This window comes from Ovis aries, chromosome 3 (genome assembly GCF_016772045.2).
Source record: "Ovis aries strain OAR_USU_Benz2616 breed Rambouillet chromosome 3, ARS-UI_Ramb_v3.0, whole genome shotgun sequence".
Taxonomy (NCBI): domain Eukaryota; kingdom Metazoa; phylum Chordata; class Mammalia; order Artiodactyla; family Bovidae; genus Ovis; species Ovis aries.
The window spans coordinates 212132517-212145193 of NC_056056.1; the positions used below are offsets into that span (position 1 = coordinate 212132517).

The 12677-nt window shown below is 50.3% G+C and overlaps 1 protein-coding gene across 6 annotated transcripts in view; it reads left to right on the forward strand.

Moving 5' to 3' along the window:
- CRACR2A (calcium release activated channel regulator 2A) overlaps nt 1-5482 on the forward strand; it is a 153775-nt gene extending 148293 nt beyond the window's left edge. For all 6 annotated transcript variants that reach the window (XM_042247631.2, XM_042247632.1, XM_027967993.2 and 3 more), the window contains one exon: nt 1411-5482. In XM_042247631.2, coding sequence (XP_042103565.1) covers nt 1411-1495 — 85 coding nt within the window. In that variant the 3' untranslated portion in view covers nt 1496-5482. The remainder of the gene's footprint in view (nt 1-1410) is intronic.
- Nucleotides 5483-12677: the final 7195 nt, after the last annotated feature.

A 12677-nucleotide genomic window follows, 5' to 3' on the forward strand; every position in this document is an offset into this window, starting at 1 on the left:
CTTGCCTGTCCCCCGTCCCCACCGCCCCCTGCCCCTCCACTGCAGTCTTTGTCTTCAGAGTCTTAAAGGCTGCCTGCCATTTCCCAGAGATCCTCTTTTTAAATGCAAATGCTTTGGGAAAGGTCAGATCAGAGGCCCCTCAATGCTGCCTAATGTTTTATCAAGGATTAGTTGGCGGCCAGCTGGCTTATACTGTGGACTCCTGTTGGAGGGGGAGGGGAGCCAAGGAGAGGGGCTGCGATGCGGGACACAGAGGTACCCTAGAAGATAGCGCTCAAAGGACTGGTGGTGTAAGCCTCTACCTACACCAAGGCTAAGGAGAAGGACCACACAGGCCCCAGTCTCAATCCTTGGGCATTCACTCATTCATCTCTCTAGGCATCCATCCATTGCTCTGTCCATCCCTTCATCCCTCACTCCATCCCTCCCTCCATCCATCCATCTGTCCATCTACCCCCCGTCCATCCATCCATCCATCCACCTACCCACCCACCCATCCATCCATCCCTCCCTCCCTCCCTCCCTCCATCCACCCATCCATTTGTCCATCCACCCCCATCCATCCATCCATCCATCCCTCCCTCCCTCCCTCCATCCATCCATTTGTCCATCTACCCATCCCCATCCATCAACCCACCCAGCAGATACTGATTAGTGCTTATGTCATGCTGAGCATTCATTCTGCAGCATCTAAAAGATGTATTTTTAAAAAATAATTGAGAACACAGAACAACTTACTCGGTGCACTGGAAGCATTGTAGAGTTATGGAAGACCTAGGGGTTTATGGGGAAAACTCTAGGCTTTTCTCTGACACTGATTCCCAGGGCAAGTTGCCCTGCCTCCCAGGGTTTTGCCTCCAACATGGGAACATCCATCCTACCTTCTCTGCTCTTATGTGAAAATCGGTAGAGATGCTTCTGGTGAAAGTTCTTGGAGAATATAAAGCAAGGATAAGATCCCTGACACTGTTTTTGATCCTTCACCTCTTGTAGTTAATCTGGAGCTCTGGCCACATGGGAAGCCCCTCCATAAAGTTAATAACCAATAAATATAATGTTTGAGCCTCTGCTGGGTGCTGGGTACTATGATAAGCTTCAGAGACAGAGACAAAGGATACATCTCTGTCATCAGTGTCTCACTCTCTGCTGAGACGCAGTGATGGGACTGGAACAGAGGAAGGACCCAAATGCTACCAGGGGCACTTACATTATCCAGAGCATCAGGGGAGGCTGCCTGGAGGAGGTGTTGTGAAGGATCCATACTGATTACAACTCTAGCTTTTCAAATCACAGTTGTGCACCTGTGCCTGGCCCAGGGGAGACTTGGAACACTGTCTCTGATGCTCTTGGGAGGCTGGGTCCGTCCCAGCAGCTCCTCCGTTGCTTATCCTCCACCTTCCCCTCCCCCAGGATCCTCAAGGAGCGAGAAGACACCGTGAGGGAAGACACCATTCAGGTTGACCGCCCTGCCAAGAAGAAAGCCTGCTGTGGCTGATACGGGCCTCCCAGGACTCCCGCCGGGACCTGAGGCCACAGGGCTGCCCTGCCTCCTGTACAGGGGCTCCTGCATGGATGCCCCACCAGGACCCACTGGACCTTAGTCTCCATCGGCGATGGGCCCCCCACCACTGTGGAAGGAAAGCGCAACCCCGAGGAGAGCTGCTCTCCGGACATCTCGGGATCTCTCCCTCTCTTCTCTGTCTGGACCCAGGTGTCGCTTCCATTCTTCTTTCTCCCCCAGCTTGGTTTCCTGGGGAAACGGACAGATGAGCTTTTCCAGAAAAGCCACCCCGTGCCTTCTCCACCACCCTTCTCCCCACCCTGCCCTTAGGAGCCTGGCACTGAGGTTGCCGTGGCAACTGTGCAGGGCAGACTGGCAGCTTCCTGTAGGTCAAAGACGCGGGGCTGGGCACTGCTGGGCCATCGGTCCAGCCTCGGAGCCTGTTCTCTGGATGCCAGGGGACACCCTCGGCATGTGCTTCATTGGTCTTGAGGTGCCCGTGGGTGCTCAGTCCATCAAACTGAGATACCTGCTTCCTGTTCCACCCTCACCCCGAGGGGACCTGCTCCTTCCCCAGCTTCAGGGCCCCTCCTTTCTCAGCAGCTGCCTGGCCTCTGTGTTTATCCCTGTGGGTTCTTTGGAGCTGCGCCTTACAAAAGCCACAGCCTTCCTCCCCACCGCCCACCTGCTCCCCTGACTCCACAGGGTGGACTGTGGGTGATAAATGTACGCTGGGGTCAGGGAGTGGGCTGACCAACTGCTTAACTTTGGCGAGGAGATGAAAAGAAAACCCGGGCAACAAGACCAGCTGCTGCTAAACAGAGCAACCATGTCCGAGGGTATCAGTAAGGTACATAGAGCCGTGTAAAGCCAGTTTCTGAGTGTTTCTCAAAATAGCTCTTCACGAATTGTACCTGACGATTACTGGGGTAGATTGACAGGCAGGCAGGGAGACCCAACTCGGGTCTGCAGTTACTGACTTCATTTTATTTTGCTTTTCTAGAAATCTATATTTTTTTCAAGTGTGGCTGTGATGTTGACATTTGGGGGGTTCTGAGCAGGGAGCAAAGGGTAGCTGCCGGCTTTGGCACCCCTGTGACAGCCCCTGGACAGGGCACTTGGATGAGGACACTGATCTGGGCTGGCGTGTGGTCCGGTCCTCTGGGTTCTGAGGTCCCAGCCCTTGGCAGCGCTCCAACATCACTGACTAGCATCTGAGGCTGGCAAGGGCACTCTCACCCTGACTGGAAGCTTGGAGGCAAAGATCATAAACATCACTGCCACTGACCATTCTAGGGCTAGAGCCCGGCCCCACGTAGGAAAGTGGGTGATGTCCACATGCCGTTGGGGCATGCAGGAAGGGAGGGGACAGAGAGAGTCTGCAAGCCACCAAGAAGACGATTCAAGAAAGCTGCACACAGCCAGCTGGGCAGGGTAGGGGGCCGTCATTGGCCAAGAGCTCCGTAGGGTGTGCCTATGGCCTCCTGCCCAGATCGGCCAGAGGGTCAGAGACCACAGGCCACAGGCAAGCGCCAGCTTCCTTTGTCCAGGCTTTCTCCGTCCAGGCTTTCTCCCTCTTCCACCTTTGTAGGCACCTGGGAGCCCCCGGAGGGTGGGTGACAAGAGCCAGCACTGAGTGCCAGGAGGCACCCAGGATCTTGAGCAGTCCAGCTCCCTCCTGAGCCCCCGTGGCATCAGTAATGTAAGGGCTTTGGGGGGCTCTTCCTGCTCAGAGGGCTTGTGTTCATCATCTGATGGGCTCTGGCCCCAGCCCCAGTGTGGAGGGACTCACAGGAGGTCCTGGCCTTAGAGAGGGGGCTGCCAGTGTCTCACTAGTGAGATGTCACCAGCAGTGTCTGCCTGTGCGTGTGTCTGCGTGTCTGTGTGTGTGCCTTTATCCACAGCCCCTCGTCCCTAGCTTGGGTTTCGAGTAGGGTGGGATGACCCTAGTGCCTGGCCTTTCAGCCTGTGGGGTGAATCCTCACCAGTCCTCAAGGATCCAGGCAGAGAGAGGGGCAGGAAGGTAGTCAGGCCTCTGCAACTCCCTTCTCCACACCCACCTGAGAAAACATGATGTACGGGGATTTTGTAGAGACTCTGAGAATGTCCATGCCCCCGGATCTCAGTTGCCCCTTTCCTGCTATTCCTTTAAAGCCACACTGTTGGACACCAGCCCGGCCCAGAGCCGAGCACAGGGCATTAGCAAAGCCTCCCAGCTCTAGCCCCTCGTGGCAGGAATAGCTCTGAGCAAGTCACTTAAGCAGATTTCCTATGTGTCTGTGGACAGGAGGTTTCCACGTGGACCTCTGGGAACGCTTTGGGTACCATGGGAGGCAGTACATGTGAAGTGCCTGGAACACTTAGGTGCTGACAAGTAGGGGCTATTGCCATTGTCAGGGTCGAGCTTCTGCCCAGAACAGTTGCCTCCCTCGCTTCGGTTTCAGATTCAGCACCAGCCAACACTAAGCGTCTTCTCGTCACTGGGCGCCTCCCAGACACCACCTTGCTTTTGTTTCTGCTTGTCCGGCTCTTTGCTCAACTCTGAGCTTGTGTCTGGTGTGACCTCCTGGCCCTGCCCATCTTTGCCCTGTGGGCTTCCTGGTTTTCCACTCAGACCACATCCCGTCACCTTCCCTCCCTGCCACGGTGCTCCCAGTGCTTACCCAGGGATGCCCTGTGCTTGTCACCATCCCTGGCCCCAGCTGGCTGCCCCCATTCTGACTGCTTGGGCCTCTCCCGGGTCTGCTGCTGCCTCTGGCCACGACCTCTGGCACCAAACCAACACCCTGGTGGCTTTGCTCCTTGTCCAGCGCTCATTTCCCCTTTGGGGTCTTTTCAGTTCCTCCTGGCTCTCTCCCACCTCTCCTCTGCCCTGTACTGCTCTTTCCCCAGTGTCCATACCTCTGCCCGATCTTGGACGCCCCTCCAGCCTCCCCTCGCCCAGGTCTGCTCCAGGTCACACCTCCGTCATAGACAGCTCAACCCTTTGTTTCTGTCACTAGCAGGCCCTACTCCAAAGGATCTTAAACCAGTTTCAGCTAAGGTGTTCATGCCAGTGGTGTTCAGGGCCATATATGTATTTTAACAAAGAACTCTAAGAAAGGCATACTTTAACCCAAAGGAGTAAATCCCTAGTGGTAGACTACTAAGCCCCATAATGGGTTATGGGGTCAAATATCTAAGACAGAGCTGCTTCCCCTACTCCTCCTAAAGATCACAGTTTGCCTCAGGAACTTTTGGGCTCCAAGTTCCTGTATGCTCATAGTTATTTTGTCTTCCTGATGGTTTGACCCTCTATCATCATAAAACGTGCTTCTTTGTCTTTGGTCACAGTTTTTGCCTTAGAGACTGTTTTGTCTGATGTTAGCATGGCCACTCCGGCCCTTTTGGTTGATACATCTTCTGAATGGCACATCTTCTCTGTCCTTTTACCTTCAACCTATTTGTGTCCTTGACTCTAAAGTGGGTCTCTCGTAGACAGCATGTAGATGGAGTCCTGTTTTCTCTTCTTCCAATCTCTGCCTTTTAATTGGAGTGTTTAATCTGTTTATATTTAATGTGATGGGTCAAGTATGATTTACGTCAGCCGCTTTGCTATTTCTGTATTTCACGTGTCTTTTTTGTTCCTATATGTCTCCACTACTGCCTTCTTTTGTGTTAGTTATTTTCTAGTGTACAACTGTAATTCTCTCGTAATTGTATTGACAGTGTGTAATTTATTTGTTTTCTTGGTGGTTGCCCCGAGGGTCACCATTAATATCTCAGTTTGTTACAGTTTGGATTAAAAATGACTTAATCCCAGTAGTATAAACCATGTATTCCTATATAATTCCATTCCACCCTCCTTTTTGTTGTTATTATTACAAATTACATCTTTATACATTGTATGCTCATCAACATGGATTTTCATTTATTGTTTTATGCAGTTGTCTTTTAAGTCGGAAAAAAGGAGTTACAAATGAAAAGCGTGTTTATATCGTCCTTGTCGGTGTCATTCCTTTCACTGGTGCTTGTTATTTCTTCATGTTGGTTGAAGTTGCTATTTAGTGCCCTTTATTTCTGTAGTAGTTCTTGTAGGGCAAGTGTGCTAGAGACACACTCTCAGTTTTGTTTATCCAGAAATGTCTGATTTATCCTTCACTTTTAAAAGATGGTTTGGCCAGATATAGAACCTTTGCTCGGCTGGCGGGGTTTCTTCCCCACCAGAACTTTGACAGTGCCGTCCCGCTGTCCCTGGCCACCATGTTTCTGATGAGAAGCCAGCTGTTCATCTTACTAAGGATCATTTGCGTGTGATGAGTTGCTTCTTCCTTGCGTCTTTCAAAGCTCTTTGTCCTTCAATAGTTTGATTCTTATGGGTCTAGCAATAGACCCCTTTGAGTTTACCCTACTTACAGTTGGGCTGAGTTTCTTGAATGTAGAAATCAATGGCTTTCAGCAAATTTGGGGAGTTTGGGGTTATTATTTCTTTAAATAGTCTTTCTGCCCCTCTACCCCTCTGCCTTCCTTCTAGGACCCTGTTATACATATATTGGCATGCTTAATGGTCTCTCACAGGTTTCTGAGGCTCTGTTCATTTTTCTTAATTTTTTTAAAGTTGTGTTCCTAGGACTGGATAATCTCAATTGCCTTTTCTTCAAGCCCACTAATTCTTTCTTCTGCCTGCTCAGATATGCTATCAGGACCCTCTAGTGAATTTTTCACTGTATTTTTAGTGAATTTTATTATTGTCCTCATCAACTCCACAATTTCTGTTTGCTTCTGCTTTTATAATTTGTCTCTTTATTGATACTCTATTTGGTGAGATATTATTCTCATGCTTCCCTTTAGTTATTTAGACATGGTTTCCTGTAGGTCTTTGAACATATTTTAGATAGCTGATTTGCAGTTTCAAAGACCTCACGGTGGTAGCCATCTGCCCTGTGCACAGATCGAGCTCTGCTTGCCATCTCCTGCTGCCTTCCTTGCACTTCACCCAACATAACCAGGACTCTGGTCTCATTCCTTAGCCCCACCCGGAACCTCCTGCACAGGGTCTTTCTTCTCTTCTGGATTGGAGGAGGACCTTAACATCAGAAGTTGCTTGGATCTGAGAAGCCCTGCTCTCCACCTGGAGCTTCTGGCCACCCTGCTGGACATGAGCTGCTCAAGGACATGTCCAGTTCCTTGGGGAAGTGAAGAGAGACCAGGGATTCTCAGATAGTTGTCCCCTTCCTGCCAGGAATCCAGACATTCCACAAAGCTTCACTCACAAGGGACAGGTGTGGGAAGACTGCAAATCAGAAGCTTATTTAAAAAGTAGTTTAATTACTTCAAAATCATGAAATCATAGTACATAAGCATACAAAACCCAAGACGTAAGTAGCCTGTTGCTGACAGGCCCCAGGTGTCCTGCCGTCTTGCCTTCCCATAGTCTGGGGAACAGAAAGTGGCTCTTCAAATTCCAACCAACTCAGCCAAAATCCATAGTTATGAGCCATTCCCTCCCTCCTCATCCTGGGGTGTGTGTCGGTGGGGAGGAAGTAGTGATGTTGGCAGGATATGGGTGCTTTCTAAACCTCCCCACTTCCTATTAATGTTTCCATTAATATACATACTGATCCTCAGCCGTGGCAATAACAAAGAACATCATAACTCCACCCTTCACACAATGCAGGACAGCCACTTAATCTAAGTGCCCCACATAGGAAGAACCTCCGGGAAGTGATGGGGTTTGGGAAGCCATATGGTGCTCGGCAGAGGACCTAAAGTCAATGTGGAAACTGAGCAGCATTGGAATAGGCTGGGCTGCTTATCATCCCTGGGCAGGACTGCGTCAGGGTCGAGGACTGGCCCCCTCAGGGGACTGGACTTCATCAGGGCTTTGGCTCTGATTCAGAAGTGGTCCTTGCAGGTTCTTGTCACAACACCAGGAAAGTCCGCTGCCCAAAGTATAAGGACTCCTAGGGCCAGTGAGGCCTGTGCTGTTATAATGAATTATGACTGGATCCATCTGACCTATAACGGTAAATAAAACATAAAAACACTGCGCTGCTGATCACAAATGCCCAAAGAACATGGACAGAGAGAATGGAATCTCTTTTGACTCGAAAAGAATTAAAACGTGGTACTCAAGGGGACTCATAATGAGTTTGGATCATGTGACCGTGGAACTGGGTACATGTAGCATGAGGTCAAGGGCAGAAGATGGGGGTGCTGGTGTGACATTTGGTTGAGGGTTGCCAGGCTGCTCTGTAAAATTACTGAGTGGTGTTTATTTATACAGAGTAAGGGCACAAACATCCATCTCTGTGGCCTCATGTTGGGTACACTGGCCAGCAGCGTTTGCCTAAAGACCCAGCTGAGAGCAAAGCATCACGAGCACCTGGTGGGTCACTCGGCTGGCTGCCTGGACCCTGGTGGCCTGGTAGACCCATGGGGTGTGCCTGCTGGTTCCAGTGAGGAGCTGCTTCCAGCTTTAAAACAAAGTGTCCAGGAGCGTTCCAGCTGCCGAGGTATGATTGCCTTTCAGACTCTCTGCGGCCCATCAGAGCGTCCCTCTCATTGCCCTGAGCTGCCCCGGCTCCCGCTGGCAGTCATCCATGACCCACAGGCAGCTCGACAGCTCAATTTGACTTGGGCTTCATGCCTCTGAGCATTAAAAGATGCTTCCCTGCTGGCCCTCTTCTTTCCTTGTGTGGAACCAGCCACCTTCACCCAAGTGGTCCCCTCCCAAATACTTTCTCTAAAGATCTGTGCAGAGTGTGGACCTGCAGATGTGTGTGTGGCCATGGGCAGAATCTGGACCCACTTGCTGCTCTGAGCCCCAGCTTCCCAGGCTGTAAAAGAGTTCTCTCTGCCCAGCTACACTCACCAGGCATGGACGGGTCAAAAGAGAACTCTTGGAGACAGTGCTTAGTCAACCAAAAAGTTCCAGGCAAATGTTAGTTATTACCTCTGTCTCTTGTGAAAAGATCAGGACAAAACACAATAGAAAAGAGAGAAATCTCACATGCCTGGGTAACTGAGAGAAGCTCGGTTCTTGGGTAAGAGCATTTCCTGTGTCTCTGGACAAATAGAACAAGGAAACCCTGCATTTCTTCAAGCTAGAGATTCCGTCTAAGAACAGAGTGCTCTGTGTCTTCCCGCCCTCTATGGAAGGCGGACTGGGGGTGGAATCCAGACTCCAGGCTCCACCCACCATACTGCCTGCAGGGTTCGGCCTCAGTCCCTTTTGTATTTACTAGAAACTGGCATGCAACAGACACTGGTTGGGTGGATGGGTGGATTTAAGATTTTAGATATTAATACCACACTCCAGATAGAACCATCTTCACCTGCATGGTTTATACAACACTTGCACTCTGCAATGAGGCCCAAGTTCTGGCCTTGGAGGGTAGGGAAGGATGGCCGAACGTACTGCTGTGGATGTGCGGCTCAATGTTTCAGGATTGTACATTTGAAGATGGTTAAAACTGTAAATGTACACTATGTATATTTTCCTGCGATACATTTTTTGAACAACCTCTTTCACAATCATTTTTGTTCCATGAATGGGTGAAATCTTGGTTCTCTCCAGTGCCAACCACCAAGGCTCTAAGACACACGATGTTTGTCTCAGGCTGTGTCAGGAGATGGGGGATCAGGAGAGGGAAGAAGCTTGCTGTTAGCCCTTGAGTGTCAGGGCCCCAAGGGGAGGAAAGACCTAGAAACCCTGGACGTATATTAGCATGTTGTAAAATCACCATGACAACGATCCCAGCTCCCCTCCCTCAAGGACCTGGAGCCAACCCCACCCCAACCCACTCTGCCAGCCTTGTTGCCCTTGCCCACCCATGCACACCCTTCTTTTTAGGAGCTTGACTTCTCCCCCTGGAGATAGCTCCTGGGATAAGGGGACTTCCATACCCCAAATCCCAAAGTAGGCATAGCCTGGCCCCAAATTAGGAGCCAGAGTTTGTTAAATGACAGGAAAAATGAATGGCAAAGACTTTTGTCTTTCCTGGAATTCATCACATCAGGAAATATGCATTCTTACAGCAGGAAATATGTTCATTTAGCACCAAGAAATATTTTGGCTTTGCAGAGATTTATGGGGTAAATTTTGAGATTCCTTGATGGTGGCTCAGATGGTAAAGAATCTGCCTGCAATGCAGGAGACCTGAGTTCAATCCCTGGATTGGGAAGATTCCCTGGAGAAGAGAATGAGTACCCACTCCAGTATTCTTGCCTGGAGAATCCCATGGACAGAGGAGCCTGGTGGGCTACAGTCTATGCATTCTCAGAGTCAGACACGACTGAGTGACTAATGCTTTCACTTTCATGGGTTACTTTTATGGTAGGGAAACTAGGAACTGGCACAGAAGGACTGGAGGGGATAGGGAGCTGAGAACTGTGTTCAGAGGTGAGGGGCTGACTTTGGCATCATACACAGAGAACGAGGTTAGAACCAGTCAGCACAGAGCATGGAGCTGTGACTCATCCCAGGGAAGTTTATCCCAGTGACTGCTGTCCAGCAGAGGAACAGGCTGCCTCATGAGGTAGTGAACCCTCCAACATGAGAGGCATTCAAGGATATGTTGAGGTCTGCTCTTAGGAGTGCAGGTGAGAAACTAGATACCCTGAATTACTGAGCTCCTACCTCCACCTCCATCAACCCCAAAGGTCTGGGATTCTTTTGAGCTGAGATTGAAGTGAAAGTTTGTAGGATAAGGTGTAATAAGGGCTTCCCTGTTAGCTCAGGGAAGAATCCTGTTAGCTTGGTAAAGAATCCACCTGCAATGCAGGAGACCCTGGTTCGATTCCTGGGTTGGGAAGATCTGCTGGAGAAGGGATAGGCTACCCACTCTAGTATCTTGGGGCTTCCCTTGTGGCTCAGCTGGTAAAGAATCCACCTGCAATGCAGGAGACCTGGGTTCAATCCCTGGGTTGGGAAGATCCCCTGGAGAAGGGAAAGGCTACCCACTCCAGTATTCTGGCCTGGAGAATTCCTTGGACTGTATAGTCCATGGGGTTGCAAAGAGTCACACACGACTGAGCGACTCATTTAAGGTGCAACAGGGGTCAGGATGGGTTAAACCAGGAGGCTTCCCTGGACCAGAAGAGTGTAGGTCCAAATTATGTCTCTAGTTCCGTTTCCTGCCAGCCTTCCCTTCGCCCCCGGTGCATGTCCCCCTCCCTCCGTCCACAGGGAGAGCACCTGCCTAAAAGCGCCACCGGTTCATGTTCCTACAGCTTCCTCGGCGGTGCAGGGAGAGGCCCTGGGCGCTCGCCAGCATCCTGCCAGCCCCTCCGCTGTGGCAAATGAAATCACCAGCTTCACGCCGCAGATCTATTTAAACCAGCCTTTCATGTCTGATGGATTTAAAAATATGCTAGAAGTCAGCTTCTTGAACACAAGAAACACAAACAGGCAGATGAGGCTGCATTTTCCTTCCTCGGTGCCCACCCCATCCTCTTTCTTTCCTTTCCCCCTCTCCTGCCCCCTCCCAGAGCAGTTTTCATTCATGAGGCCCATCTCCCGTCCCTTCCCTTCTCTCAGTGGCTCTGAAGTCTGCAGCCTGAGAGTGGCTGTGTGCCCTAGGAGTCTGGGTTTCCTCCTCAATGCATAGGAGATAAGAGAGAGCACCCCACAGGTGGGCTAGCTCACTCCCAGCTCACTCCCTGCCTGGCCGGGCAGACCCGAGAGCAGGACTCACCAAGGCCCTGCCTGTCACAGACAAGGAGCCTGCAGCCCGCTGCCCTGGTGATCACAGCCAGCCTTACTGTCTGGTGCCTTCAAAGCCCCCAAGCTCCCAATAAGGCCCCCATGAGCCCCTCACAGGATGCTGTCACAGCAGGGGCCCCAGTCCTTCCCCAGATAATTCTGGGGCTTCAGCCCACTTTGGTTGAACTAACCCAATTTTCTCCTGCCGTTATTTAAACCATATTCTGTCTAATCCCTGAACATCAGTTTTTTGAGGCTTGATAAGAGGCCCTGCAGCAGGTCCTCCACCTGCAGGCAGGCTGCCAGGATTGCAGGGATTGCAGTGGTCGAATCTGGAGAGATGCTTTCCCAGAAATGGCCCACCCACGGCTCTGCCCCAGCTGTACCAGGAAGGCCAGGCCTCCAACTCCACATTCTCAGTCTCGGAGGCCCATGGAATCTCCTGGGGGATTTGTCTTTATTTTTACTATTTATTTTTGTTTATTCTTCTTTTAACTGGCTTATTTGGCTTGCTATTAAAAAAATAATTTTAAAATAATATTTAAAACAGTATCATCGTGTTTCTTTGGCGGGGGGAGGCTACTGTTTGGAATCTGTCTAGTATTTTAAAGTTCTTGTTTCATTTTGTTACTTTACCTGTCATAACTGGTGGATTATTTCTTTCAACATACTTGGTTGGTAAGTATTAAGGAAAAAAATAATACCAGTGCTTGTCCCAGTCCCCTTACAGGAAATTCTAATTCAATTAGAAGTTACAAGTTCTTTTTTTTAAACTGTGTTTAGTATCACCATTGTCAGCAACAGTAGCAGTGGCGCGGAGTGACAGAAAGTGGAAAGCCCCCCTGTGCGTGGACTAGGCTTAGGTCTGCGTCTCTGTCTCCGTCTTCCACGCTCTTTCCTGCCTCCACCTCCGTCTGGATTCCTCCAGAGAATTTCAAAGGTTTCCTCCGTCCACACAGCAGGCCATTCGTGAAGCGGCTGCCTGACAGTGTTCTGAGACCTCCCCAGAAATGCAGAGCCTCTAATCACCGGACCTGGATGGTCAGTGTAGGTGAGCCCTACGCTTGGGGGCGTGGAGGGAGGGGCTCACGTGCTACAGTCCCTCATCCTGGGCCTGTGGGTCTACAGCACATGCGGACACACTCACATACACACACACAAACACACATATACACACTCACACACACACAGTCTCTCTCTCACACACATACTCACACTCATACACAAACACATACACACACAAACACACATAAACACACATTCGTATACACTCTCATACACATACACACACACACTCATACACACACACATAGTCTCACACACACACTCCCATACATATACATACATACACACACACATAGACACATACACACACACACTCTCACACACACATATAGTCACACACACATTCTCATACATATACACACATACACACACATTCACACACAAACACTCACACACATACGCACACTCTCGCACGCACATAGGCAC